The sequence below is a fragment of the Colius striatus genome, chromosome Z, assembly GCF_028858725.1.
Source record: "Colius striatus isolate bColStr4 chromosome Z, bColStr4.1.hap1, whole genome shotgun sequence".
NCBI lineage: Eukaryota > Metazoa > Chordata > Aves > Coliiformes > Coliidae > Colius > Colius striatus.
In genome coordinates this window covers 61,463,050-61,488,949 of record NC_084790.1, presented here as the reverse complement: position 1 = coordinate 61,488,949, position 25,900 = coordinate 61,463,050, and the positions used below count along the sequence as shown (strand labels likewise).

At 39.1% G+C, this 25,900-nt stretch overlaps 1 protein-coding gene across 3 annotated transcripts; it reads right to left on the bottom strand.

Annotated features, from left to right (window-relative positions):
* Positions 1 to 1,801: 1,801 nt before the first annotated feature.
* Positions 1,802 to 25,518, bottom strand: CARNMT1 (carnosine N-methyltransferase 1). 3 transcript variants are annotated; one of them, XM_062017325.1, is made up of 9 exons: positions 25,165 to 25,214; positions 24,461 to 24,599; positions 22,297 to 22,492; positions 21,249 to 21,412; positions 14,749 to 14,889; positions 10,116 to 10,294; positions 8,605 to 8,718; positions 3,328 to 3,431; positions 1,802 to 2,992 (listed from the first exon to the last, which is right to left on the bottom strand). In XM_062017325.1, the coding sequence occupies exons 3-9, from the start codon at positions 22,483 to 22,485 to the stop codon at positions 2,885 to 2,887; spliced, it is 999 nt and encodes a 332-aa protein (XP_061873309.1). In that variant the 5' UTR covers positions 22,486 to 22,492; positions 24,461 to 24,599; positions 25,165 to 25,214; the 3' UTR covers positions 1,802 to 2,884. The 3 variants fall into 3 exon arrangements, 2 of the variants coding, with proteins under 2 accessions (XP_061873309.1, XP_061873308.1); XM_062017324.1 differs by lacking the exon at positions 24,461 to 24,599 and having other exon boundaries at positions 25,165 to 25,518; XR_009820802.1 differs by lacking the exon at positions 24,461 to 24,599 and having other exon boundaries at positions 2,903 to 2,992; positions 8,609 to 8,718; positions 25,165 to 25,518.
* Between the last annotated feature and the right edge of the window lie 382 nt (positions 25,519 to 25,900).

The following is a 25,900-nucleotide window of genomic DNA, read 5'->3' as shown; positions in this document are numbered from 1 at the left end:
AAGGAAATGAAAGGTTTGGGGTTTTTTTTTTGACAGTTCATTTATGGAACTAAATCTTGGTGGCACACTTTGAGGAAGAACAGAAAATCCAAATAAGACTAGATTAAACAAAACTAACTAAAAGTTTCCATAGAACAGAAGCGTTTATTTTCAGTAAGGAATAGGAACAATAAAGGGCACAGTATTGAAACAGACCCAGGTATATGCTCTCTTATGCAATGGTCAAACTACAAAAAAAGTTTTGCTTTCAGTTTAGGAACAAAGGCACACATTTTGAGCCTTAATAGGAGAAATCCAAAAGCCCATAACAGATCTATTAGAGGTGCAATTAGGACATTACCATGACAAAAGGGACTGGAAATAATGGGAAAAAAAGCAATCTATTGTCCAGTGCCATTATCACCAAATATGGAAAAAAATCCTGATTCCTTATCATAATGGTTTTCACAGAATCAAAGGGTTAGAAAAGACCTCTGAAGATCATCTAGTCCAGAGCACGACCACCTAGAGTAGGTCACACAGGAACTCCTCCAGGTGGGTTTTGAATGTCCCAAGAGAAGGAGACTCATCAACTCATCTGGGCAGCCTGTTCCAGTGCTCCATCATCCTCACAGTGAAGAAATTCTTCCTTGCATTTCTTTGGAACCTCTTCTGTTCCAGCTTATACCCATTGCCCCTTGTCCTAATTTTGGACTTCACTGAACAGAGCCTGGCTCCACTGTCCTGACACCCGCCCTTTACATATTTGTAAACATTAATGAGGTCATCTCTCAGTCTCCTCCAAGCTAAAGAGCCCCAGCTCCCTCAGCCTTTCATTATGAGGGAGATGCTCTACTCCTTTTATCACCTTTGTGGCCCTATGCTGAACTCTCTCCAGCAGCTCCTTCTTGTCCTTTTTGAACCGAGTGGCCCAGAACTGGACACTATTCCCGATGTGGTCTCATGAGGGCAGAGTAGAGGGGAAAGAGAATCTCTCTTGACCTGCTAACCACTCGCCTTCTACACCCCAGGATGCCATTGGCATTCTTGGCCACAAGGGCACGTTGCTGGCACTTGCTCATTCTGCTGTCCACCAAGACCCCCAGGTCCCTTTCCCCTACATTACTCTCTAACAGTTCATTCCCCAGCCTGTGCTGGTACACGGGGTTATTCTTTCCCAGATGCAAGACTCTACACTTGTCCTTGTTGAAGGTCATTAGATTTCTCCCTGTCCAACTCTCCAGGTTGTCCAGGTCTCGTGGAATGGCAGCACAGCCTTCTGGTGTGTCAGCCACTCCCCTGCTTAGTATCATCAGCAAGCTTGCTGGCAGTGCCCTCATCAAGGTAATGAATGAATATATTGAACAGTACTGGTCCCAGCACCGACACCTGAGGGACTGCGCTAGATACAGGCCTCCAACTAGACCCTGTCCCACTGATGACAACTCTCTGCCTTCTTCCCTTCAACCAGTTCACAATTCACCTCACTGCCTGATCATCCAGCCCACACTTTCTCAGTTTTGCTGTGAGGGTGCTGTGGGAGATGGTGTCAAATGCTTTACTGAAATCCAGATAAAACACATCCACTGCACTACCACCATCCACCATTTTAAGTGCCTTTTTTTTTTTTAGTAATGGTGGAAAAAGTACTTAAGGTAACCAATATGTTAAGAAAATGAAATGGCTAATATACACCTCCTCTCAGCACAGTAACTATTAACATTTTCTCATGTACATAACTTCTCTTGTACTGTATCACAATTTGGAGATGAAACATTCACTTAAGCCACATCTGCCAGGAAAAAAAACAACTCCCACAAAATTAGGATAAGGAACCAAGAATTTATTGACAAGGGTAAAGTGCCTGAAGTTACAAGATAATTGTCTACCACTTGGCTTGCATATGCTGACTCAGGTAGAGGTGATTATGTCACAACGCTTGCTATTTACATTTAACTTTTTTTTCCCCTCCTTCCAAAACTGTGATTTTTATGTTGTACTAACTACTCATGGCATGGATAACTCAGCTATGTTACCAACTTCTCTGTTTTTTTAAGAGCTCAAGACATAACATGACTCTGTTACTTATGTTTTATCAAAAAATACTACTTCACCCTTTTTGGCTTGAGCAGGTGATTCAAAATCAATGTATCTTAAGATGGTAGATAATCTACTTCAGTTTCAATACCAAGGGATTAATCAAAATTGAGGTTAACATGCTGCTTCTCTGACACGTTGCATTTTCTTCACTCAGTGCTCTGTTTTCACTCAGTATGTGAAATTGCGTACAGGTTCTGTGTTTTGATTAAATTGGTAACAGCGGAACAGTCAAAGATTAACATTTGCAAAATATTATACTTCCTTTCAGTTCCACAGAAAATGTTCTAACAGCTCTCATGGCTACTTTACCTATTAAGAACAATTTAATAACTCTCCAGCTACTAGACATTTTGTAATTTAAGTATATGTTTAGAAACATTTGTCTAAGTGTGAAATGGCTAATACAATAAGGACCTCTATCCTATGCATTCCTAACATCAGAAAATATTTTCAAAAACTTTATAAATCTATGAAAAATGAGGCAGCATATGCAGAAAATTAGTCTAGATACGGCAAACATTAAATTTTATTCCCAAAAAACCACTTTTGCTTTTATTTTAATGTGTTCCAAAGCACAAAGACAGTGTACATGAACATCTCCATTTTCACAAGTATATTACAAATATGCATGGCATAGTACATGACTGGATAGCAACAAAGAGATTAAGAAAATAGACACTATCTAAATCCTATTAGGAATAAGAAGGCACCACTGATTTGAGGTTATGTCCAGACATCACTCGGTCCATTTTATTCTTATTTCTAGTTTTCAAGACAACGTTTTTTTCTGATAAACCTACTCAGATCACTTCTGTTCTGGTTTTCTCACCACAAACAACACACATTCGTAGTAGTACTTCATCATGGAGAGTTCATTCACAGTGTAAGTTGACAGTACAGATTCTTTCTCCACCTGAAAAAAAGCATCAGTTTTCAAAACATCTTCTCTACAAGAACTACAGAAGTTTGTCTCAGTAAGACAGACACTGCTGCGTATTAACTAGATTTCAAGTGCCATCTATATATTTTTAAAAATGAGGAAAAGAAATATATTGCAACACCCAAACACTTAAATTTCCTAGAAGTTATATGTCATTACGTTGAACTAAATTTAACATAAATGTTTATTTTTTTCTTTAATACTTTTAATTGATGTTACATTATGTTACTTAACATAGAGGTTTATTTCAAAGCAGTTTGTGTGGCTGATATGAATTCTACTCATTCCAGACTGCAGCATCTTCTTACCTCTATATGGAATCCATATTTCAGTATAACATTTTTTATATCCTCATAGCTTAATTCTATAGAAAGTTCATTTCCCAAATTTTCAAAGTGGTAAAGGAGAGGACCTACAGTACAAAGACACAATAGAAATGGCTATCAAAGAGACAAAAACGTTCTAAAAATAAAAAGGACATATTGAAAGTGCAAAGAATGCTTATATCCAAACTCAGATATTCAAATACAGACAACAGAACATACTCCTTTTTAATTTCAGAATCAATGCAAAATGGAAAGAAATTAGTTTAGCTGCTTATTCAACAATGAAGTCTCATTTCCTACCAGATTTTGTTTTCTATCTTAAAATTTCTTCAGGCTAGCATCACTGCCATCTCTATGGAACAGAAAGGAAAAGTGTCCTTGGGAGCTCTCCTCTTGCTGTATGACTGACCAGTTTCTACTACACAAAATATTTAAATCCCAAGTCTTGTCTGCTGTTCCTTCATCATGGAGTACTTAAATCTCTTTTCTTTTGACAAGAGGCTCCCATACATCTCATTCCCAAAGCCTCTGCTTAGAAACATGGGTGGTTAGCAGATTAAAAAAAACGTGAGGATTTATTTAGACAGAAAAAGTTCCATTCTCTTACAAGCACAGCAAAAAAGGATACAACATACTACATTTCTCAACAAATGTTTGAAGTATCTTTCATACGAGGAAAGGCTGTGGGAACTGGGGCTGTTTAGTCTAAAGAAGAGGAGACTGAAGGGAGATCTTATTAACATTTACAAATATCTAAAGGGTGGTTGTCAGAAGGCTGGGACATCCCTTTTTTCTATAGCAGCTAGCAACAAATAGGATGAAGCTGGAACACAAAAGGTTCCACTTAAATATGAGAAAAAACTACTTCACTGTGAGGGTGAGGGAGCAGTGGCACAGGCTGCCAAGAAGGGTTGTGGAGGTGAACCTGCTTCTGCAGGGGGGTTGGACTAGATGATCTCTAAAGGTCCCTTCCAACCCCTACCATTCTATGATTAATGCAAAACCTGTTGCTGGGACGATTTAATTCTCTATACTTCTATATACTCCTCTATCCCTTTAGTTATGGGCAGGGATGAGGAAAGCATATGGAAGGCGAAACAGATTAATAATACCTGGTGTCACTGATGAAATTTTGGGGTTTTTTTTGAGCACAGGGAACTGGGCATAATTCAAAGGGATGTGACATATTTATCATAAAGAAGGAAAAAGCAACTGAGACAAGAGTTAGTGGAGCTCACTGGAAAGGTTTTAAGCTAGATTCAAAGGCGGAAAGGGGTAATACCAGGCTTGACAGAAATAAGCCAAAGCAGCACGCAAGCATCTGAGGGATGGTCTGCTCCCAACACCCTTGGGTCTACCACCTCAGTGGAGGCTGGAAATGGAGCTCTTTGTGGTAGCAAGAAAACAAGAGTTATTGTGCTAGAGAACATGGGCACATCTGTAAACAGTCCTAAGGACGTTAGGATTTCTTCCCCCTGAAAGGTAGCTGGATTAGTAACCCACCTGAAGTGCATGTACACCAATGCACGCAGCAGGGACAACAAACAGGAGAAGCTGGCAGCTGTTGTGCACCACGGGAAGTGTGACATTGTCACCATTATGGAAATGTAGTGGGATGAGTCCCATGACTAGAGTGCTGCACTGGATGGCTGCATACTCTGTAGAAGGGACAGGGAGGGCAGGAGAGGCAGATTCATAGCCCTCTATATTAGGGAGTGTCCCCAGTGTTTAGAGGTCAATGATGGTGAGGATAGGGTTGACTGTCTATGAGCAAGAATCAATGGAAAGGACAAAAAGGGGATGTCATGGCACGAGTTTGTTACAGACTACCTCGCCAGGATGAGAAGGTAGACGACAGGTTCTTTAGGCAGCTGGAAATTACTTTCGGGATCCTTGGCTCTTGTTCTGATGAGGAACTTCAACCCAGCTAATGTCTGCTGGGAATACAACACAGCAGGGAGGAGACAGTCCACAAGGCTCCCAGAGTGTGTGGATGGTAACTGCCTCATGCAGCTGTTAAGAGCTGATGAAGGAAGGTAGCTTGCTGGATCTGGTGTTCACAAAGAAAGGTCTGGTGGGGGATGTGATGGTTGCAGGTCACATAGAATATAGTAATTGTGAAATGACTGAGTCCACAACCCTAAGAGAAGGAAGGGGGATCAGCAGAACTGCCACCTTAGATTTCCAGAGGGCAGACCTGGAATTGTTTAGGAAGTTTGTAGTCAGTGTCCCTTGTGAGGCAGTCTTGAAGGGCAAAGTCGTCCAGGAAAGCTAGACATTCTTCAAGAAGGAAATCTTAAAGGTGCAGGATCAAGCTGTTCCCATGTACAAGAAGATGAGCTGGCAGGGCAGAAGACAGTCCTAGTTGAAGAGGGACCTTCTGATGGAGCTCAGAAGAAAATCTACGATCTCCGGAAGAAAGGTCAGGCAGCCCCGAAGAACTACAAGGCTCTGGTGAGGTCACGTAGGGAGAAAATTACGAAGGCTAAAGCTCAACTACAACTTATGCTGGCCACCACTCTAAAAGACAATAAGAAAAGGTTCTACAAATACATTACCATCAAAAGGAAGTCTAAGGGGTATCTTTCCCCTTTAATAGATGAATGGAGAAACCGAGTGTCATGGTTTAGTGAGGAACTGCTTTTCCTTGGTAACAGGGAGATGGGATTGCAGTGAAGACCCAGAAAGAGTTCTCAGACTTTCCCCCCAGTTCTTGGGTTCAGACCCACCTCTGCCATCACTATTTAAGGATGGGAATTTGAAGTGCTTGAGCGGAGGTACAAGACAGAGGCAATCATGCAGACCCCACAGGTAGAGGAGGAAGGAAGAGCACCAGAGCAGAGACCCCTCTGCAACCTGTGGTAAGAACGTAGGCTGTACCCCTGCAACCAATGGAGGGCCATGGCAGGACTGAGAGCCACCAGCAGCTCCATGTGAGTGAGCCCGGACGGGCGAGGGACTGTGTGGGGAGACGGCCATGGCCCAGGCCGTGCTGGAGAGCCTGCACGCTGCAGAGCAGCCCCACACGAGAGGCAGAGAGGAGCTGCAGCCTTTGGAATAAATGCACATCGGAGCAGCCCGTGCAGGGCTGCCATGCGTGTGAGTTACCCCACGGACTTGCAGGGAGGACTGGTGCGGAGCCCACCTGTCCTTGAGGAGGGACAAATGGCAGAAGCTATTGGGAATAGACTGACTGAAAACTCAACTCCCTGCCCCCCTGAGCCGTTCAGGAGAGGAGGAGGTAAAAACACTGGGATCAGGGCTCCGAGCCCGGGAAGAGGGGAGGTGTGGCAAGAAGGTGGTCTTAAAGGGCTGGTTGGACTCTTCATTGTTGTAGCACTCTGTGTTGTTTTATTTTGGTTATATTTTGGGGATTTATGGTTATTATTTAGTTGGTGGTGGATTAAATTATTTTCCATTTTCTTCCCTAAGCTGAGTAGCCTGGCCTGTTTTGTCTGGGACCATAAGTAGCAATTAAGCCCTCCCTGCCCTTTGGCAATTCTCAAGTCTGTGGTCTAATTGTGTTCTTTTGTCCCTTGATGGGCCTAAACCATGATACCTAGTGAGCAAGGAAGAGGAAAAGGCAGCTCTACTTAATGTCTTCTTTGCCTCAGTCTTCAATACTGAAACCAGCTATTCTCTGGGCACCTGTCCTCCTGAGCCAGAAAATAGACACAAGGGACAGAAGGGGAAAGAAAAGGTGTGTAACCTGCTGCTCCATCTTGACACACACAAGTCCATGGGGCCAGATGGAATCCACCTGAAGGTGCTGAAGGAGCTGGCAGAAGGGCTTGCCCAGCCACTCTCCATCATCTACCAGCAGTCCTGGATCCTAGAAAGGTCTCAGCAGAGTGGAGGATGGCAAATGGGACACTCATCAGCAAAAAGAGCCAGAAGGAGGATCCTGGGCACTACAAGACTGTCAGCCTGATCTTGGTGCCAGGGAAGGTTATGGAACAGATTTTCCTGAGCACCATTCTGAGACACATACAGAATAACCAAGGGTTCAGGCCAAGCCAATATGGCTTTATGATGGGCAGGTCCTGTTTGACCAATCTCATCTCTACAAAAAATACGATCCACTTAACGGATGAGGGAAAGGCTGTCGATGTGATTTTCCTGGACTCCAGCAAGGCCTTTGACACAGTCTCCCACAGCATCCTCTCCTGGATGCTGTTTGCCCATAGCTTGGATAGACCTACTCTGCATTAGGTGGAAAACTGGTTGGATGGCTAGGCCCAGAGGGTGGAGGAATGGCGTTGGTCACTAGTGGTGTTCCCCAAGGCTCAGTGCTGGGACCCGTTCTGTTTAATATTTTTACTGATTATCTGGATGAGAAGATTGAGTGTACCCTCAGTAAATTCACAGATGACACCAAGCAAGCGTGTTGATTTGCTTGAGGGCAGGAAAGGTCTTCAGAGGGAGCTGGATATGCTGGAGCAATGGGCTGAGGCCAACTGGATGAGGTTCAACAAGGTGAAGTGCTGGGTCCTGTACTTAGGCCACAACAACCCACAGCAGTGCTACAAGCTTGGGGCATAGTGGCTGGAAAGCTGTCAGGCACAAAAGGACCTGGGGGTGTTAATCGACAGCCAGTTGAGCATGAGCCAGCAGTGTGCCCAGGTGGCCAAGAAGGCTAATGGCATCCTTGCCTGTATCAGAAATTGTATGGCCAGCAGGACCAAGGAAGTGATTGTCCCCTTGTACTTGGAGCTGGTGAGGCCGCATGATCACTCTCTACAACTTCCTGAAAGGGAGTTGTAGTGAGGTGGGGGTTGATCTCTCCAGTAACGAATAACAGAACATGATAAAATGGTCTCAAGTTGTACCAGGCGAGGTTTAGACTGGACATTAGGAAGAACTTTTTCACCAAGAGGGTTATTAAGAATTGGAACAGGCTGCCCAGGGAGGTGGTGGATTCACAGTCCCTAGAGATATTCAGAAGACACGCAGATGAAGCAGTCAGGGATATGGTTTAGTGACAGACTTAGCACCGTGAGGTTAGTGATTTGACTTGATGATCTTAAAGGTCTATTCCAACCAACCTATGATTCTATAATTATCTCATCATGTTGACTTGATTCTAACTAGCAAACATCTGAACACATTTTGAACACAGAGAGAATTTCCATGCTCTAGCTAGATTCTTCTAGCTGTACCAAGTTTCCAGCAGAAAAACATTAATTCTCACAATTCTTTTCAAGTACTAGATGCATGTTATGTGATCAAATGTAGCAGAAAGAGGCTCGTCACACTTGCCTACATTTATCCATATTCCTCCAGGCTTTAGTATTTTCCATATAGTGTCAATGTAATCAATAACATTATGTGCTGTGTCTATGAAAAAGCAAGTTGCTATGCAGTCCCATGTATCTGCATAAAAAGAAAAGTATACAGAGATTAGTTTCAATGTTGCAATCTGTATAAAAGTTCATTACCTAAACCCAGTATTTTTTTTATAGATTCAGCATTACCTTTTATTTACAAGTAAAATATTTTGGTTTACATAAATATTTTTGTGTTAATCTGATCTATAATGTGTGTATATACACACATATACACTCTGAAATATTTGTTATTTCTGCCTTTTAGAAAATTGTTCACACATTACATAAATTATATAATATTTACTATATACTGTAAATCTTCATAGCATAAAATTTTATATAAATGATGGCCCAAGTCTGCTATTGCTCACTCATCCTATAAACTTCATGCCCACAACTACTAAAAATACAACTTCAAAAATACTCAGTAATTTTGGGCCTCTCCAGTTAATATCTAGAACAGCACAAGCCTGTACACTAAAGTGTGACTTCACAAATCATATAGCTTTGAAACATTTTATTCAGTATCTGAGTATTTCTCCAGTTGGTTTTTACTAATTAATTTAACAAGCAGGATCTTTCAAAGTCTACCTTTTAAAGGTTGTATATCCCTGTTTTTTCTGAAAATGTATCCTTGAAATTGCTAACATTTTAAGTTCTGTAATTAAAAATTAAAAACCAGTATCAGATGTTCTAATGTAATAGAACCTTCAGAAAATTAAGCAACTATAAGGAAAGCTCCTGCAAGAAAATATTTGGAAGTCTACCTGCACAATAGAAGATAAATCAATAGGCATATATAATCCTGGTGAAAAATGGATATAGGAACAGAAAGGTTGGAGTGGAAAATACACATCTGAGGTGGTAATCCAATACCACACAAGTTAAAAATAGTGACTTCTAAATAGGTATATATTAGAATATTTGACTACATTAAAAAAACCCCTCAAGCGCTACCCTTGATCAAATTCTAAATATGTAGTTGGCAGAGTAGGTCTTCTTGTTCAGCCTAATTCAACATTAGGCTAGTCATAAAACATTACTTCCCAATTGTAATGAGGACAGCACAACTAACCTGGTATCATAAGAAGAAAATAAGATTATTTGTACCCAGAGAAGTCCAGAGAAGTCTCCATCTTTGTTAATTATCATACTTATAACTTGGGTCTGTAATACTATTGATGGTAAGTATATATTTTTTCATTTGTTATTTATTACTACTGAAACAGTTTGCTTTGCTTTTACATTAATAAATGGATCTACAGAAAGTCTTTTTTTTTTTTCTAGAAGTGCCTAGCTACATCATTCCCTTTGTAGTATCACAAATGATAATTTGGAATAAGAAAATCTTACAGTTAGTACTTTTTGCTTAATGCTTGTAGATACATTTCCCTTTAATTTGTAATCATTAACTGTCCTGTAACAAACGCTGTGTTTACTCACTGCACTCCGAATAAATTTCTTGAAAATCCCCTGCTGTCATAGAGAAGTTTGAACCAGAGGGAAGACTGTGAGGATCAACATCAGGAAAGTAAATTGGACGTATCTGATCAGCAGACCTTCTGTTATTGCTAAACTGATGAATCCAGGGATAAAGCTTACATGAATTAATTTGAGAGCATCTGCAAAATATAGAAATGAGCATAATTTAGCTTCACCCAATTCAGAGAGTCACAGAATGTTAAGGATTGGAAGGGACCTTGAAAGATTGCTTTTCTATTATCTAGAAGTGTAGGAGTCTTTCACCAACATCCATTATTGTGTTGATAAAGTTTTTGCAAAAGCCATACTTTTTTTAAGGACTTTCACCTAGTTCGTAACACTTCAGGCTGCCTATAAATTTATCAACAGAACAAAAGGCAACTTGACACAAATTATCACTAGGAAAATTTTTAAGTTACAGGCAGTTACTTAGTTTCCCACTTTTCTCAACTTATTTCTCCATGGAAAAGAAATTGCACAAGATTCTTTTGTAAGATTAACGAAGTTTATGATATAGTATATTCAGAAAAGATAAGTCTTTGTGGATCATATTTTTATTTATTAAAAAAAACAGGGTAACATTAGTTCCTTGGGTTTTACCAGAAACATTTCATTCTAGCGTTTTCTGTCTTTTCAAAATCCTACTCATTGGAGTTCTGAAGCACAGCTGAACAAAAGCAGTTTTCAGATGCTAACTGAAAGAATGGTTTTAGATTTGTAAAATAAGTAAATAAATAAATCTCATTTTGCAAAATGTAGCAGTTTTGCATTAGATGTCATTTTCAGTTAGTAACTTTTTTAGCAATAAGGTTGCAAACAAAGTTTGCATTGACACAATTAAAGTCAACTCATTTTAAAAAGTGACAAAGCATTGAAGTATAAAAAGCAGCTTTTCCTGCAAAATCATTTTTTAAATTAAAAAATTAAGCCATTTTATTTCAGAGACAACATGAGACATCTGACCCATAAAACACAAACGCTTCATAAACCACAAGCAACCTACAAGGTTATAAAAAGTGCACTCTTCGCTAGTGGCTAGAAAATATCTGTAGGAAAGTCTCCAAAATAATGTTTTTTAACTTTCTTCATATCATACTTAATATTTATTGAATTAAAAAAATCTGATATATGCAGTCATTTAAAGGGAAAAGGCAGGAAAAAAGCCCCGATAACAAGGCATGTCATTACTTTCATGAGAGGCATTTCTATCTTGGTTAAACAAATGCTACCACATCCTCCCCCCCACTCCCCCAAAACCCCCCAACCAAGCAAAATAGAAAAAAAGATTCAAAACCCACACACAAAAACTCAAATCACTTACACTGGAGACCAATAGTGTTAACTATTCTAACATCTCTCTAGCATTTTCCCTGTCAATTGTATTACCCTCAGAACATTTTTCTTTAACAATGAAAATCTCCCCCAAAGCAAGGTAAATTTAACACAACATACAAGTAGATTAGAAAGGATTTTTTTTTTTCCTAGAGATATAGGAGAACACACACCTCCTTGCAAGTTGTTTTTCCCCCAACACAAAGTGTATTAACATAGACTTTTCAACAGTTCCAAAAGGAACTCCCAATTTTACGTTACAGATCAATCCTTTGTCAAGCTTGAAAACCACCCTTTCCAGCTTCAGTAACTTATACTTCAGCAGTAACACAGTCCTTTAAAATTCCATCTTTCCAATAAAATAGATATGACATGTTATAAAAATCTAGTATCTTTCAGTGTGATGCACTTCACTGTTTTTCACAAGGGTAGAGCATTTACTGTTCAACATTGAGGCAAAAATACAGTTCTAGAAGAGCCACATAGGGCACATTGAGCAGCCTTCACAAAGCGTAAAGATTTATCTAAAATTAGATTATTTCCAGAAAGACTAGCCAGTTATTATCCTGAATTCTACAGTATCAGTTAAAGCTTTTTTAAACTAACCCTACTGTGACTTGGGTACAAAGTGATTTTATGTTACTTCAACTGAACTTTCTCAAACATTTTAAGTGGGACTACTGCTACTTGAAGGGCCTGTTGGACCAAGGCTACTGACTCCATGCTCTAAATCTCCATCTGCAGAAAACAGCAAGTCGGGTCCTCTACAGATACCACCCTAGTGGTGTTTTCCTTCCTGTCAGGGGTCACAGGGAAGTAACATTTTCCCATGCCTTTGACTGCCTGAAAATTTTGGTATGCTTTGCAGGGGCAGGAAAACAGATTATGCTTTTCACATACAAAACATTTAAGAAATTAAGTGGGTCCGTACATCACCAGTGATCATCTCTGGATATAGTGACAGATGGCAGAACTTGAGAAAGCACCAGAAAAAACACACCAGCAGTAAGAACCTTACCCATACAAGGAAAATCAGGCTCCTACACAAGGACTGTCACCACCTGCAGGAGTCATTGTGGCTTAACTACTCCAGGGTCACCTAATTTTCAAGTTATACCTTCCTCAACAGAATAACGTACTCCAGTGTCAGAAACTTAACAGTAATCATAGCTACACTTTCTATATACAACTCTCTAAATGACTTCATCTACAATACAAAGGTCACAATTTGAGAGAATTAAGTTATTTGACATATGTAAAAATCAGTATATACCACCATTCAGAAGACTTAAGACACTGAAGCACAACTAGGAGCACAGTGTAGTAGATGGCTTGACACACAAGACAGTACTTTGTCTACCTAAAAATAAACCAATGTCAGAGAAAAAGTATATCCAAACTGTAGGTATGTTAATAAAGTTTTCATACTTTTATCAACTGGAAACAAAAACTAAGACTGTAGTTACAAAAATAATTTGCAAACTCCTCCTTTCTAACTGCTTTTCCTTCACTGGTATTTTCAGCTTATATTGAACGTTGCTGTTTCTTCCAGTTCCAGGAAGGCAAAGATGTCTATTTCAGAGGGCTAAATGGGAACAGCTGCTTAAAACTAAAATGAAAGATCCCTACAGTCCCTAAAACATTCTTAATAGACATCCCAAACCTAAAAACAGATCTGGCAGAAAGGAATGCTTGACTGAAATTCAGAGTCAGGTTAGCAGTATTTTCTTCCATGCCAACAAGGAAACTTGAAACTTGTAAGTTTCACAGCAAAGATCATGATTATAGCCGCTGAGCAACACTCAATTTTGTTGTCTAAAATTGTTAGCAAGTGTAATGCATATATACCTCTTTGCTGAGTATTGTATATAAATAGCAAATATCATATCAGCATTAGATACTAAGAATGATTACTATAATAAGCTAAGCATGGATCTTCATGAGAATTCCACATATAGGCCAAAGGCTCGTTATTTAAGGAAGACAAAAAAACCCATGTCAGAGGTAGGTAAAGATGAAGCTAACTTTCAGATTTGAACCCCTACAACAGCTGATCAGTACTCATAAAGACAGCAAATGATTACTTTTATGCTGCTTTGAAAAATCCCCAAAATTCCAAAGAGCGTAAGAGCCAGCAGGGCTGTACAGCTGACAAGAAGGTGACCTCCCTTCAGTAGCTGTAAGGCATTAGACCAGCTCAATTGGAATATGCCATATTGCCACCAGATGCATTAAGAACAAAGAAACCTCTAGCAAATACCTATTTTCATTACGTTGACTCCTATTGTTTTAAGTAGATATGCAGGAGCCATAATAAAGTGTTCTCCCCTCAGTTTTGAACAATAACATATGACAGATTTAAGATCATCACTGTCTGCTGTGGACAGTCTACAAACATGGCTCCAAAACCACCATGATAATACAGAATACAGGCCAACAATTTAGGCATTTTCAGTAAAGGTGTACCATTTCAGATTGAAGAATGAATTGGCAAACTCTGCCTCCCCAGACTTGGTACCAACTACTCCAAAAACACAAAACCCACCTCCAACCTCCTTCATACTTGCCCACCCGTAGTCTTCCCATTCTCTTTCTTAAAATAAAAGTTGCATTTGCTGCCTTCCCTCCTAGGAAGTTCAGTATGAAATCAGTAATTTCCAGTAGAAGTGATGAATACCAAATTCAGAAATGCCACTCTAAGTTAAATCTATACAGGAAAATTTACTACATTCAAATCTAGTGCCTGAGCTTAACTGCAGAACTATTAACTACATTATTTTAGCCACTTGCTTAGGGAGTTCAGCATGCTTTGGTGTTTGGCTGTTTTTTTATGTTGAAACAGTGACTAAAATACAGAATACAACACTTATAACAAGTTTTGTTTTTCACTAAATCACCACCAAGTACCATGCACATATTAACTTGTCGATATTTGAAACCAGTGAGATAAGTATGCATTTTAGAGAATCAGATGTGAAATAAACCTAGACATCTACTCAAGATTATACAGAAAATGTGTGGTACAATATAGGTACTTTAAGCATTATAGCTTAAAAGCCTGCTTCAATTTTAATTACTCAGGTATAATGCTTCACTCCCACACTTATCCCATTTCTTTCACTAAAAGCATTCGAAAACATGGCTATGTGTGTCCTGTGTTAGGAATTAATCTATTCTTCTCAGTTTTATTTATTCAAGTTTTTCTCATTTATAATTTTGCCTCCCTAAGTTTCAATCAGCAAGTAAAACATAAGCTATGTACCTGTTGAGTACAAAGTTAGAGGAAAAGAGCATAAAGAGGCTCCATTCATTTCCTTGGCAAGCATAACCGAGCATAGCTATTTCCCACGCCAATCTACCTAGCCCAGCACCAGGTACCAGGATATTAACTTTGGAGAAATCCCTGCAACAGAACAAAAATAATAGTTAAGTCTTTATTTGATACCTCTTAACAAAACTTGCAGAGATCGAGTCAAACATTCCCCCCGCATATACTTAAGATATTATGTATTTCCTGTATGACTTTACTTTTTAAACGCAAAATGAGCCAGTTCTGATAAAATTGGTTATTTGTACAGCCAAAAATAATTCACAGAAATTACTCTAAAGAAGACATACAAATCTTATTCAGAATACAGAGTATAATTACAAAACATTTTTCTTGAAAACTTATTAGAGGTAAAAATCGCTTAAGTCAATTGAAGAAAGAATATTATCATATAGCAGAATAAATCATGCTATGAGGCTCACTAATAAACAGTAAATCTAAAAATCTTCTTGGTTACATAGCACCAAAAATAAATGAGCATTTTGACATCAGACCACAAAGTGAAACTTCTGTAAGCTGATGAGTACTTCAGACTGTAAAAACCTTAGTTATCTTCTAAGCAACTGTGGGTTTTATAAATGCTGTTCAGCAACTTCTCTGAAGCACATGAAGTGACATATCATTTCTTAAATCAAACTACACTGCAGTTCTAACCCTTCACTTCCCTTAGACATCAATTTGAAGACAACCAGAAGATATCCATAAGCATCTGCTTATTGAAATATCTAGAAAAACCTCTCCTATTTTCTAAGTTCAGCTACTAATAAACAGAAGAACTAAGAATCTCAAGGTTTTCTCCTCTTTCAGGGTGAAAAGGCAATAAATACATATTCAGTTTCATTATAGTTCCATCACAATGCAATCAATCAAACATTCGCTCCCAGAACAAAAACAGTCCCAGAACAAACTGAACAGGTATCTAATCTTCAAAGTATGTTTTCAGTTTCCACAAGACTTCATAATTTCATATAACAAAAACCCAATGTGTCAGACTACCACCTCTTTCTCACGTCACCTTCAGAGACAAAACATATATATATTTATATAAATTTATATGTAAATAAATGAAGCCAAAATCAGCACTTCCAAACATATGAAAGAAAGCAAAATGCAAATTCTTTGAATACAAACACATTCAGGATGCCGAAAGGGTTCAAATGAGTTGGCATGCTGTATGAGTATGAACGAGTTATGTAAATTCTAAAAAGCAGTACATTCCTGAAGACTATTACCCTAACCAAAAAGAAAGCATTATTCTTTTCTGAAGGCCACATTAATAGAGTAGTTTTAACAATGCCTTTTGTTTTGTGGCTTAATGATCTACTTAGTCAAGATTTCCAAATGGAATATCATAGTTCTTCTCATTCCTGATTTGTCTTTCAGCTTTTACTATTCATAGTGGTACAGTGTTACTCCAAATGTATTTCTAACCTATTTCTTCATTTTCTTACCATTTAACTTTATTCATTAAATATTTAGACAAGCTCTACATAGATTTTTTGATACCTTCATGTGGGTGTTTCTACAATGAGAAGCCTCAAGTCACTTCCAAGATTATCATACATTGACTAGAAAAGACATTTCCTTAAAACAACCTAGTAACCGATAGCTACGTTGGTGTAATCATATTTCAGAATCTGAGCTCTTATATATCCTAAAACAAGATAATGCCTCATAACGCCTCTAATAGTCAAGTGAGATGATTTTAAATTGCTGGTAATTGTCTTGTATCTCTTGATTCACATAAAGCTTTCCGATCTCTGAACTAATTTTCTCAATTCTCTTAGGAAACAGCTGATTTTCACTGCACTTTTTTGGGTACCTTTATTAAGGTGTAAGTCTGGAAACTTGTTAGTAATTTGTTTTCTGTCTATACTTTTCCTATCAGTTGCCATGATCTGGTGCTGTCGACCTACTCAATTTTGGCACACACAGCACAGCTGTTCTGTTCATGCAACACAATATAATCTACTCAGAGCCCACTAACATTGACATCAGCCTTCCAAAATGGTTCAAGAAGGTTTTTTTAGAATCTACAATCAGAGAAATTAGGTATGTGACAAATGTACTGCATAATGACTGTTCATAGTGCCCTGCTATCAAAAAATCACCTTTTGCTTTCCAAGACTTGAAATTATTTGGTAGTGACAAGTTGTTGATGATTTTAAAAGAGAATTAAGGTATGAAACCAGCGATGCTGGGAGTATTCCTATGTGCTGTATAATGTTAATTTTTAATCATTAGGACAGTAAAAAAAGTTTTAATTGCACAGAAACTGCTTTTTTAATTACTAGAGTCACAAGGTAATTTAGGAGGCTAGAAAAACCTGGGGTTTTTTTGGCAGATATCTAATTGCAGCAGTAGCAAAGAATTCAGAAAAATAAAAAACTGTAATAACTGGTAATAACACAAGGTTATCCATGGTGAAACTACTATTAAATGATCCAGTAGTAGGAGGATTTCTATGACATATATCCATCATTGGCTAGGAATATGAATGGGTATCCCAACAAGTATCCATTAAAAAACAGTTAGCAATAGGGAAGAAATACTGCCCTATCAACCTGGCAGGTGAGGAGAGCAGGCTGGCTGAAGAGGAAAAAGGGCTGCATGGTACTGTTTGGCTCAACCATTGAAACTGCAGTAGTCTCCTAAAATGATAGTGGAGGCATATGAAGAACAACTCAAATCTGACATGTCCTTATTGTACTGCAGTTTGCATTGTGATGTTTTCAGCTTTTAAAAGTTTAAAGCTATTAATGGAGATTTTAACCTGGTGCCCTTTTTTAAAGGAAAAAATTATACTGGATAAAAATAAAGGCTCCTTAATTTATGCCTGTTGTGCTTTAACAACAAAATGTTGATGATTAAGGTGCAAACTGAAGTTCAGCCAAAGAAAAATTACTGTGTGATCCAACATAAACCTCATTTTCATTAACTAAACACTACAATTCTATGTTGTCTAATGATAACATCCTCAGAAATACACAGCTCATAATTAGATCAGTGGAAATATCAATACAGAATCACACTGTGGGACTAATTTTCTGATGTCTTACCTCTGCAGTGTTTGTAAACCTAGTCAGTAAATAGACCCAATTCTCAGTACAGTATTTTTCATTAATTCATTGTCAAAATATTTTCAGGGATTTTTTTTCCAATAAACAATGAAGGTAGCTAAAAAGCACAATCATTTGAAGAGAAATTCTGCACCAAACTTAGAAGATGAGGTTTATATATTTCTGTGTAAAGACTTGCTAAGTCTTCACCAGACTGCAGCAACACTGAAGATAGTTTGCTCTTAAAACTAATTTTTAAAGTAAAGTTTAGGTGAAGTACAATTTTTTATGAGATTAAAAACTCTGCAAAAACAGATGCAGTTATATAAATAAAATTAGTATAAAGCAGAAGTTTTATCATCACTATAAATGACATAATCCATGCAAGAACTATAGCCAAGCTCAAGCACTAATAAACTATGTATTTCAAATAAAAAGGAAAGTAAGTACCGGTGATTTATGTTGGGCTGTCCTGTCAGCATCTTGGAAAATTCAATCAAATGCCGGGCAGCATGATAAATTGACATTTCAAGTTACAGGTGCTTCCAGATACAAAGTTAATAAATAAAAGAAAATTTTGGAGAAAATACCATTCTTGGACATGGAATGATAATTACCTAAAAGGCTAATTATTTCTTTGTTTCCTTTAGGACAAGAAGGTGACGATCTTTACATCCTTTCATTTAAGTAGGAAAAGTAACAGTAGAAGTGAAAGGAAAATGAAGATGGCAAAAAGACAAAGGGAATTAGGAAAAAAACCTCACATGCTTATTTAGATTTTCAACATGTTTCCCCATAGAAATGCTGTAACAAATATTCCATCATTAAATAAAAAGATTTAACTACTTTCTCCCTCAGAAAAGCAGGGATTGCAGTTCACTCAGACCCCGGAAATTCAAGAAACTTAAATGGCTTCATCAAAAAGAATTGTTATAGAGACCCTGAGAACTGAAACAAACAACATTAATGGATGCAGAAAGCCTGTTCTTCAGAAACAGCTTCTCATGGGACTTCGCTTAAAACTTCTTTATTGATCCTACTAACAGATTGCATGTTAAGATGCAAAGCAGAAAAAAAGGAATTATTTCTGAGGTGGAATGGGAGGCAGAAACAGCTTTTGTCTTTTTATTTTACAGATGACAGTCTTGTCAGAAGACTGGACTGAAACACAAGATAACAGTAGCACCTACTCACAAGACTGTTCTAATTTACAGCTGCCTCAGCCACTGCTTGTATGTCTTCTGCTTCTCGGAAGAGCAATCACATAAAGCACTTACCTTTCCTGCTTGCTCTTTTACATACCAACAGAATGAAATCTATCTACCAATAGCTGTTTTCATCACCTTATGCCAACAATATGCTTTCTCTAGCACTTTCACTTCATTATCTCAGAGGAGACTTGAGCACTCTATGCTACAAAAGGGAACCTAAAGGAATACAAAGCTGCACTCTGAGATTCCATCTACAGGCTGTTCTCCTGTGTTAAAGTCCACAGCCAGTCCTCTCTGGAGAAAAGAGACTTTGCACAGTAAGAGCCACAATAACTTCACTAAGGTTGGTTCAGTCCCCCTCCATCCCTTCAAATCAAAACAACTGCTCTTCTCCAAACCTGTGAAAAAGGAACCAGACTGATCAGCTATGATACTGCCAAGGGGAAGCTCCTTCTCATAATCAAGTGAGGTGTCACTGCCAGTTAAGAGAACAAGACCTTCTAACAACTCTGCTTCTCACTTAAAAAGGTTAAGTACACCTAAGCACGAGAGCTGGTGGTCACTAGGAAAAAGAGCAAGCTGGCAACAGTAAGTATGTGTACAACGTTTTATGTAAGTGGTAGAACAGCTCTATCATGAACTTTTAAATAGCTATTTAAGTAATATACATTTTATAAATAGAAAGATGTTTCACTTGACAAACTCAAATCTGTAGTAGAGGTGTTTGATTTATACAGTGATGTTTCACGATTTCTGTAGAGCCAAAAACCCAACTGGTATTTCAGAGCTATCACAAGAGAGACAGAAGCACCACTACATTAGTTGTGTTTGATAGCAACAAACAGCATACATGGTTAAGAAGCACAATGCTACTAACCTCAGATTTACTCAATCTGGTTCCACATGTGTCCCAATACTAGCTGGAAGTTTTGAAATGGAGTTCACTGATGATATACATAAAAGCCAATACTTTCCAGCCTCAGTTACTTTTAAGAGTTGAGGTTCTCTCCCATAACCAAAATGCTTCAACAGCTAGCATAGAGACAAAGGTGAACTGCTACCACGAAAACAGAACAATGACTCTCGAAACAAGCGACAACTCTTCCTACAGATCTGCACATCTGAGGTACATCCAGTAGTCCACAGTATTTAATTCACTTTTACCTTACTCAGGACACTATTAGTATTAAAAAGACTGCAAAAAGCTCACTTTCAGATAAAATATTTTTAGTAGTGTATCCACCTCGAGATAAATTAGCCTAAGACAAAAAAGAAACCAAGCAATCATGTCCATTCTATGTTCTGCCACTTCTAACATTCTTTACTAATGAAAGATATTTTCAAACTGATACAAGTGCATTATCAGCAATTACTGAGAAAGGAAACCCACAGTAACACCAAGCTGTATCAAACTTAAGTTCCGACATTTATGAGTACAAAATTCAAAAATTTACCTGTTACAAGTTTCAATTGAGACGTACATCCCATCATAAGATGATTGGGATGACCAAATGGTAGAGCCATTAAAAACTGTATCTCCTGAGATTCTACCAGCATACTTACAGTTACTCAAAAAATACTGCACTGATGTCTACTTTGGAGGTGTTAATAAGACAGTGCAGTTAAAACTACCCTCCCACATGCAGCAAAAGCTTAAGACCTTGTAAAACCTTTCTGAAAGCAAGGTTAGAATTAAGTATTTGCAGGGTAAACTCTTACTTCAGTAAAACCGCACTAGAGGTTAACAGTCTTCTCTTCTTCCACCATGAAGGGCAATACTCATAACTGCTGCTGTCACAAGGTTCCTTCATCAGGAGCATACACACTCTTGAGAATCTGGGCATCTGCAAATTTTACCTCACCAAGCACAATGGAGTTAACTTCACAATCTCCTGAAGTCTATTACTTGAAAAGTTAACAACTGTCCCGTTACATCAACCTCCAGAATGAAAAAGAAATTTTTTTTTCTCGTTTACCTGGTATTCCTTTGTGACTTTTATGATTATGCTCTTTTCCTACCCCGTGTATTAGAAAAAAAACCACTTTCTTGGAAAAAAAAAAAAATCTAAATTTTTTAATCCAAGGTGTTCACTATTCTATACAGACTGTTAGATTCATGCAACGGTGTATGCCCACATAAAAATAAGTCTTAAAAGACTATTACCATTTTTCTTTGGGAAAGTTCTTTACAATTTCACTAATGATTGGCTGGTAGCAGGAATCTCTCTCAGGCTTTCCCTCTTCACTCCAGTCTCTCACAAATTGTTTCAAAGTGGATTTTAATTTATCCATGTCAAATGTGGAAGCTGGCGTAATCTTCCCTCTTCCCTGATTAAAGTGAGAGGGAGAGAAAAAAGTTAGTGGAAAACGTACTGAGTATCTTTAGTCTCAGGGGTAAAAGAAAAAAAAAGGCAAGTTATATAAACAGACAAAAGCCATGCTATAGTGGCTACTGGGACTTTTAGCTGACAAAGAACTCCCCTTTCACTCCTGAGACTATTGCTCAAATTCAACCTAGAATTCTAAACAAATTTAGTTGTCCAGTCTCAGTTCAGCACCCAAGAGATTAGGTTCAGCACAGAAAAAACATGTGTAGTATGGCACAGCAGATCACAACTGGTAGTCCTTATTCAGGAAAAGACCAGGTCTTCAGTTTCTCTCTTTTTTCCCCTGTTAAATCTGAGTGCATTTTTTTTTTTTTAATAGAGATGTCATGCTGAAAAAGAAGTACATCGTGAAAAAGTTTTTACAGACAAGAACATTAAAAATACTTGGTCTATCTGAAATTGTAACTGATTTAGAATGCTTCAACATATAGTAACTTACAGTAAGCATGCCATTTATGTTCCACATATTTAAATGAAAAAATAACTTCAAAATGTAACCAGAGCAGAGTTAGAGTTTTGGAGTGTTCTAGAGTCTTAAAAAAAAAGACTGCTTTTTTGCAGTAAGTCATTACTGCCATTTTCCAGATTTCCAAGTAGTTCTCATAAGTGCAACTGAAAAGGACTAATGACAAATGGATTTATTAAATATCAGCTCTAGGAGATATGAAAGATAAGAGCAAGAAAATGTAAAAAAATATGAAGTAAGAAAAAAGAAAATAAAGGTGGCAACAGAAAGGATGCCTAAAGGTGTGAAAAATAAAAGCAGAAAACCACAAAGCACACAGAATTTAATTCTGAAGTATGAAAAAGTCCATTTTAACATACATCTTCTCCATATTCTTTATTTTCAAACATATGAATGCAGTCATTCACAATGGTCTGTAGTATCTCTTGATTATGATCAATGCACTTCCGAATCTTGTCAAGGTGAGGAAGGAATTGAGGAAGAAGACTCTGTTGGTTAGGTGGGAGAGATTTAAACTGCCTCTCTGTTCTGTTCACTCGTTCATGCATGTTTGTTCTAAAAAGCAAAAATTTAATGTCTTTAGACATTTAGAAGCAACACACATACTGAATATAAATAATTCACTCTAAACCACCTTAACTACAGTTATTAATTTCTTTAGACACAGAAAGTGATCAGACTATTTCAATTCTTAGAATTGAACAAGCTTTCAAGATACTTTTTTGTTTGCAAAATGTTTCCTTTAAGCTCTCATTGTGCCTTACTGCTCCTCTTAACATGTTTCAGCTTAAAAGGACCTTTGTTTTCCTCTCACAGTTTCATAATCAGCTACTCATTTACAGCCCAACTGATCACTAACTTAAAACATGGATCTACAAAATTTAATGAACAACCAGTTCCTAAACACATCAAGACCAAACAGATTGTTCCACAAATCTAAATTAAATTGAATGAACAGCTGCATGATGTGGTGAACTTTGGCTACAGAAAAACAAGATGCAGAATGGGAACAGGGAACCTCAATATCAATTGCTTCTGAAAGAATTGCAGAAGTCACAGCTGAACTATACCAGAGTTCTGTCAGCCACACTAGCATACTAAACTACCTTCTTTTAACAGTATATTCTACTTGAGTACCACTAATTTGATCATGTAACTGATCCAAGCTAAAAATAACTCTTCTACTTCCACAAAATAAAAATTCCATGAGTATGGTGAATCTACAGCAAAGAGAAAGAGGTCTGTTTTTTTTTCCTGTCTAATTTCTTATCCTCACCCAGAGCAGTTATCTTCTCCACCTTGTCTGAGCACTCACCAGGCCTGCCACAATGCAGGCTGACCCTGAAAAGATCTGTATAGATTCAACTAGATTTTATTTTTCTCAGTTTAGCAATCCAGTTAGTTAAGTATAGTCATATGACTGGAAAGACAGATCACAAAGCCAGGACAAGGGATACTGCTCTTTTGGCAGCAGTGAATCATTTTATCAGCTCAAGACATACTGCAGTGTCTCAAACTCTTGTGTCAGCATACAGTTGCAGAGTTGAAAAGTAGCCATTAGAGAGAGATGTAATTGCTGCAATTTTTGTTGCAATCTCAGTCTGGAAATTCACCCAGTTACTATATTCCATAATGCATATGCACTACTGAGAAGGGTGTATTCACTGCAATAGCCAAGACTGGTTTCAGATGATGTTTAACAACAAAAGCAGTGAAGAAACAATAAGAAAAATACACTGATCGTCTATATGAAGCACACCAGCTCCACTTACCTTCTTGAAAATTTTGTCAGAAAAACTCTTTGAACTACAATACTCTGCTCTTTCACGTTGAATTAGAACCTTCTAACAGAATAATTCACTACAATCATACAAAATATACACAAATAATAAGATAAGATCGTATGTCTCCAGAAGACAAGAACTTTAATAGGGACTCATCTGAAAGCGTGTTGTTGTCTCACTCATACGGAAGCTTCCAACTAAATTATTAACTAATAAGACATGTAATTTCACTTAATTTAGTTGTTTCCTTGAGGCAGAGGTAATTTAATATAGCTTCTGAAAATTCAAGTCATATTCTTCTGTTACGTGATTAGAAGTACCTAAACACAACACAGAGTCACAGTTGCACATGAGGTTAAGACATTCAGTTTATAAGGCTCAAGAATACATCACTGTCTGCTATGCCATGGTAAAAACTAATATAAAGCCTTTGGTATGGCCAAACTGAATTAGAGAACTAGTTTTGGAACAGACATCAAAGCATCATCTAGATAAACCTCCCACTCAAATACTAGTTCTGGAAAACAAAACAAAACAATCCCATGATGTAAAAACAATAAACAGAAGGTAACTCACTTCTTCTAAGAACCCCACCATCACATAAAAATTATACTTGTATAACACTGACAAAAAAGTCTGACATATAGTCCGCATGTTGCCATTTTGTCAACTGAAATACTAAAGTGTAGCCACCTCCCAAATCTGCTTCCCAAACCTACAGTAACAGAAAACAACTTACCAAATATGGCAGACTGGACTTTTTCAGCTACTCTCCCCACCACTCAAGTGTCTTTTCTACCTCCTTCATTCAATGGATTCAAACATAAAGTCATTCTCCCATACACTTTATCTCATTCCTGGGGGAATCAGGCCCTTTTCTGAATGAACAAATGTTTAGAAAACTATTTATGAAAAATCAGAATTCACTAGCCCTACTAACGGGGCTTATCTCTTGCATAAACTAGCAAGTCGTTCAAAAGTTTCCCCAATAACCGCAATTCTGCTTGCAGCTCTTTGCCAGCATGAGCTACTACTAAGTGTTCTGCAGCACCTCAAGGCCTTTTATCTTATCAAGGACTACCTTCCATATCTGCTCTGGTGCACTGCCCCTTGAGGTGGTTTGGGTCTGGTTTTTTTCATGTTCTGTTAAGAACATGACGGCGACTCTGGGGGTAATCTGAAACTAAAGGCGAGCAGAGGTCCTTTCCTAAGGCGAGGTTCCGCGCCCCGCCACGGGCCAGGCAGTCGCCGGGGAGCACAAGCCGGGGAGGGCGGCCCCATGACGCGTGCCGAAGAGGGAAGGGGTCCGGGAGCCGGGCTCCCGGGGAGCAGCCCGCTAAGGCGGGAGCTCCCAGGCCCTGCACGGTCAGGTAAGCGAGGGCTGGCGGCGGCGGGAGGAGGCGGGCCCCAAAGGCCCCACACGCCAGGCGACAGGTCGGTTACCCGTAGTATCGGAAGGCGTTGATAATCCTCCGGAAATGCTCCCGCTCCAGCCGCTCCTCCTCCACCTCCTCCTCCACCCTGGCTGCCGCCGACAGCGCCTTCGGATCCTGCGGTGGCTGCCGCCGCCGCCGCCGGTCCTCGCTCGGCGAGGCCGCCTGGTGCCCCTCGGGCTCGCTGCCTCCAGCACCTGCACTCTCTCCCGGCCATGGCAGCTGTTCCCGCTCCTCTTCGTGAGCCCGCCTCAGCCCTCTGCGCATCGCTTTTGCCGGCGGATCCCGCTCACCCGGGGTGGGCGACGGTAGCGGCGGCTGCGCTTTATGGGACACGGCGCACGTGGCTGACATCCCGTTAGCGGTCGCGCCCGGCACGCACGCGCTTTCGCTTACGTCCGGTCCGGGGCGGGGCGGGGCGACACAGTATCGCGAGGAGGCGCGGGCCGGCAGGCGCACGCGCGTTGCGGCCGGCAGCGTGCAGCGGGGCCCCGCGCCGGGCCGGGGCTGAGCGCTAGGGTGAGGTGGCTGGCGCTTGAAGGCCACGGAGCCGTTTTGGGATACTAACGCTGTTTCTGCGGAAACAGCGGCGTCTGCCTACAGACACAAACGCTCACTTTTTGTGTTTTCCAGCGTTCTTTACTGTCACGCTGCTCTCGCTGTCTTGCATCAGGAGAGTTATGACTACAAAGGTGTCACCTCTCGTTGGGAGGATAAGAGTGTTGTGCCCAAGGGTGCGTTAAATG

What these genes read in the sequence shown, in the direction of transcription:
- CARNMT1 (XM_062017324.1), bottom strand. Translation starts at nt 25,508, where the DNA reads ATGTCAGCCACGTGCGCCGTGTCCCATAAAGCGCAGCCGCCGCTACCG. An exon ending in ATAAAGAATATGGAGAAGAT is followed by an intron (nt 21,413 to 22,296) that starts GTATGTTAAAAT and finishes CACTTTAATCAG; the next exon opens with GGAAGAGGGAAGATTACGCC. An exon ending in TCTAACTTTGTACTCAACAG is followed by an intron (nt 10,295 to 14,748) that starts GTACATAGCTTA and finishes TATATTTTGCAG; the next exon opens with ATGCTCTCAAATTAATTCAT.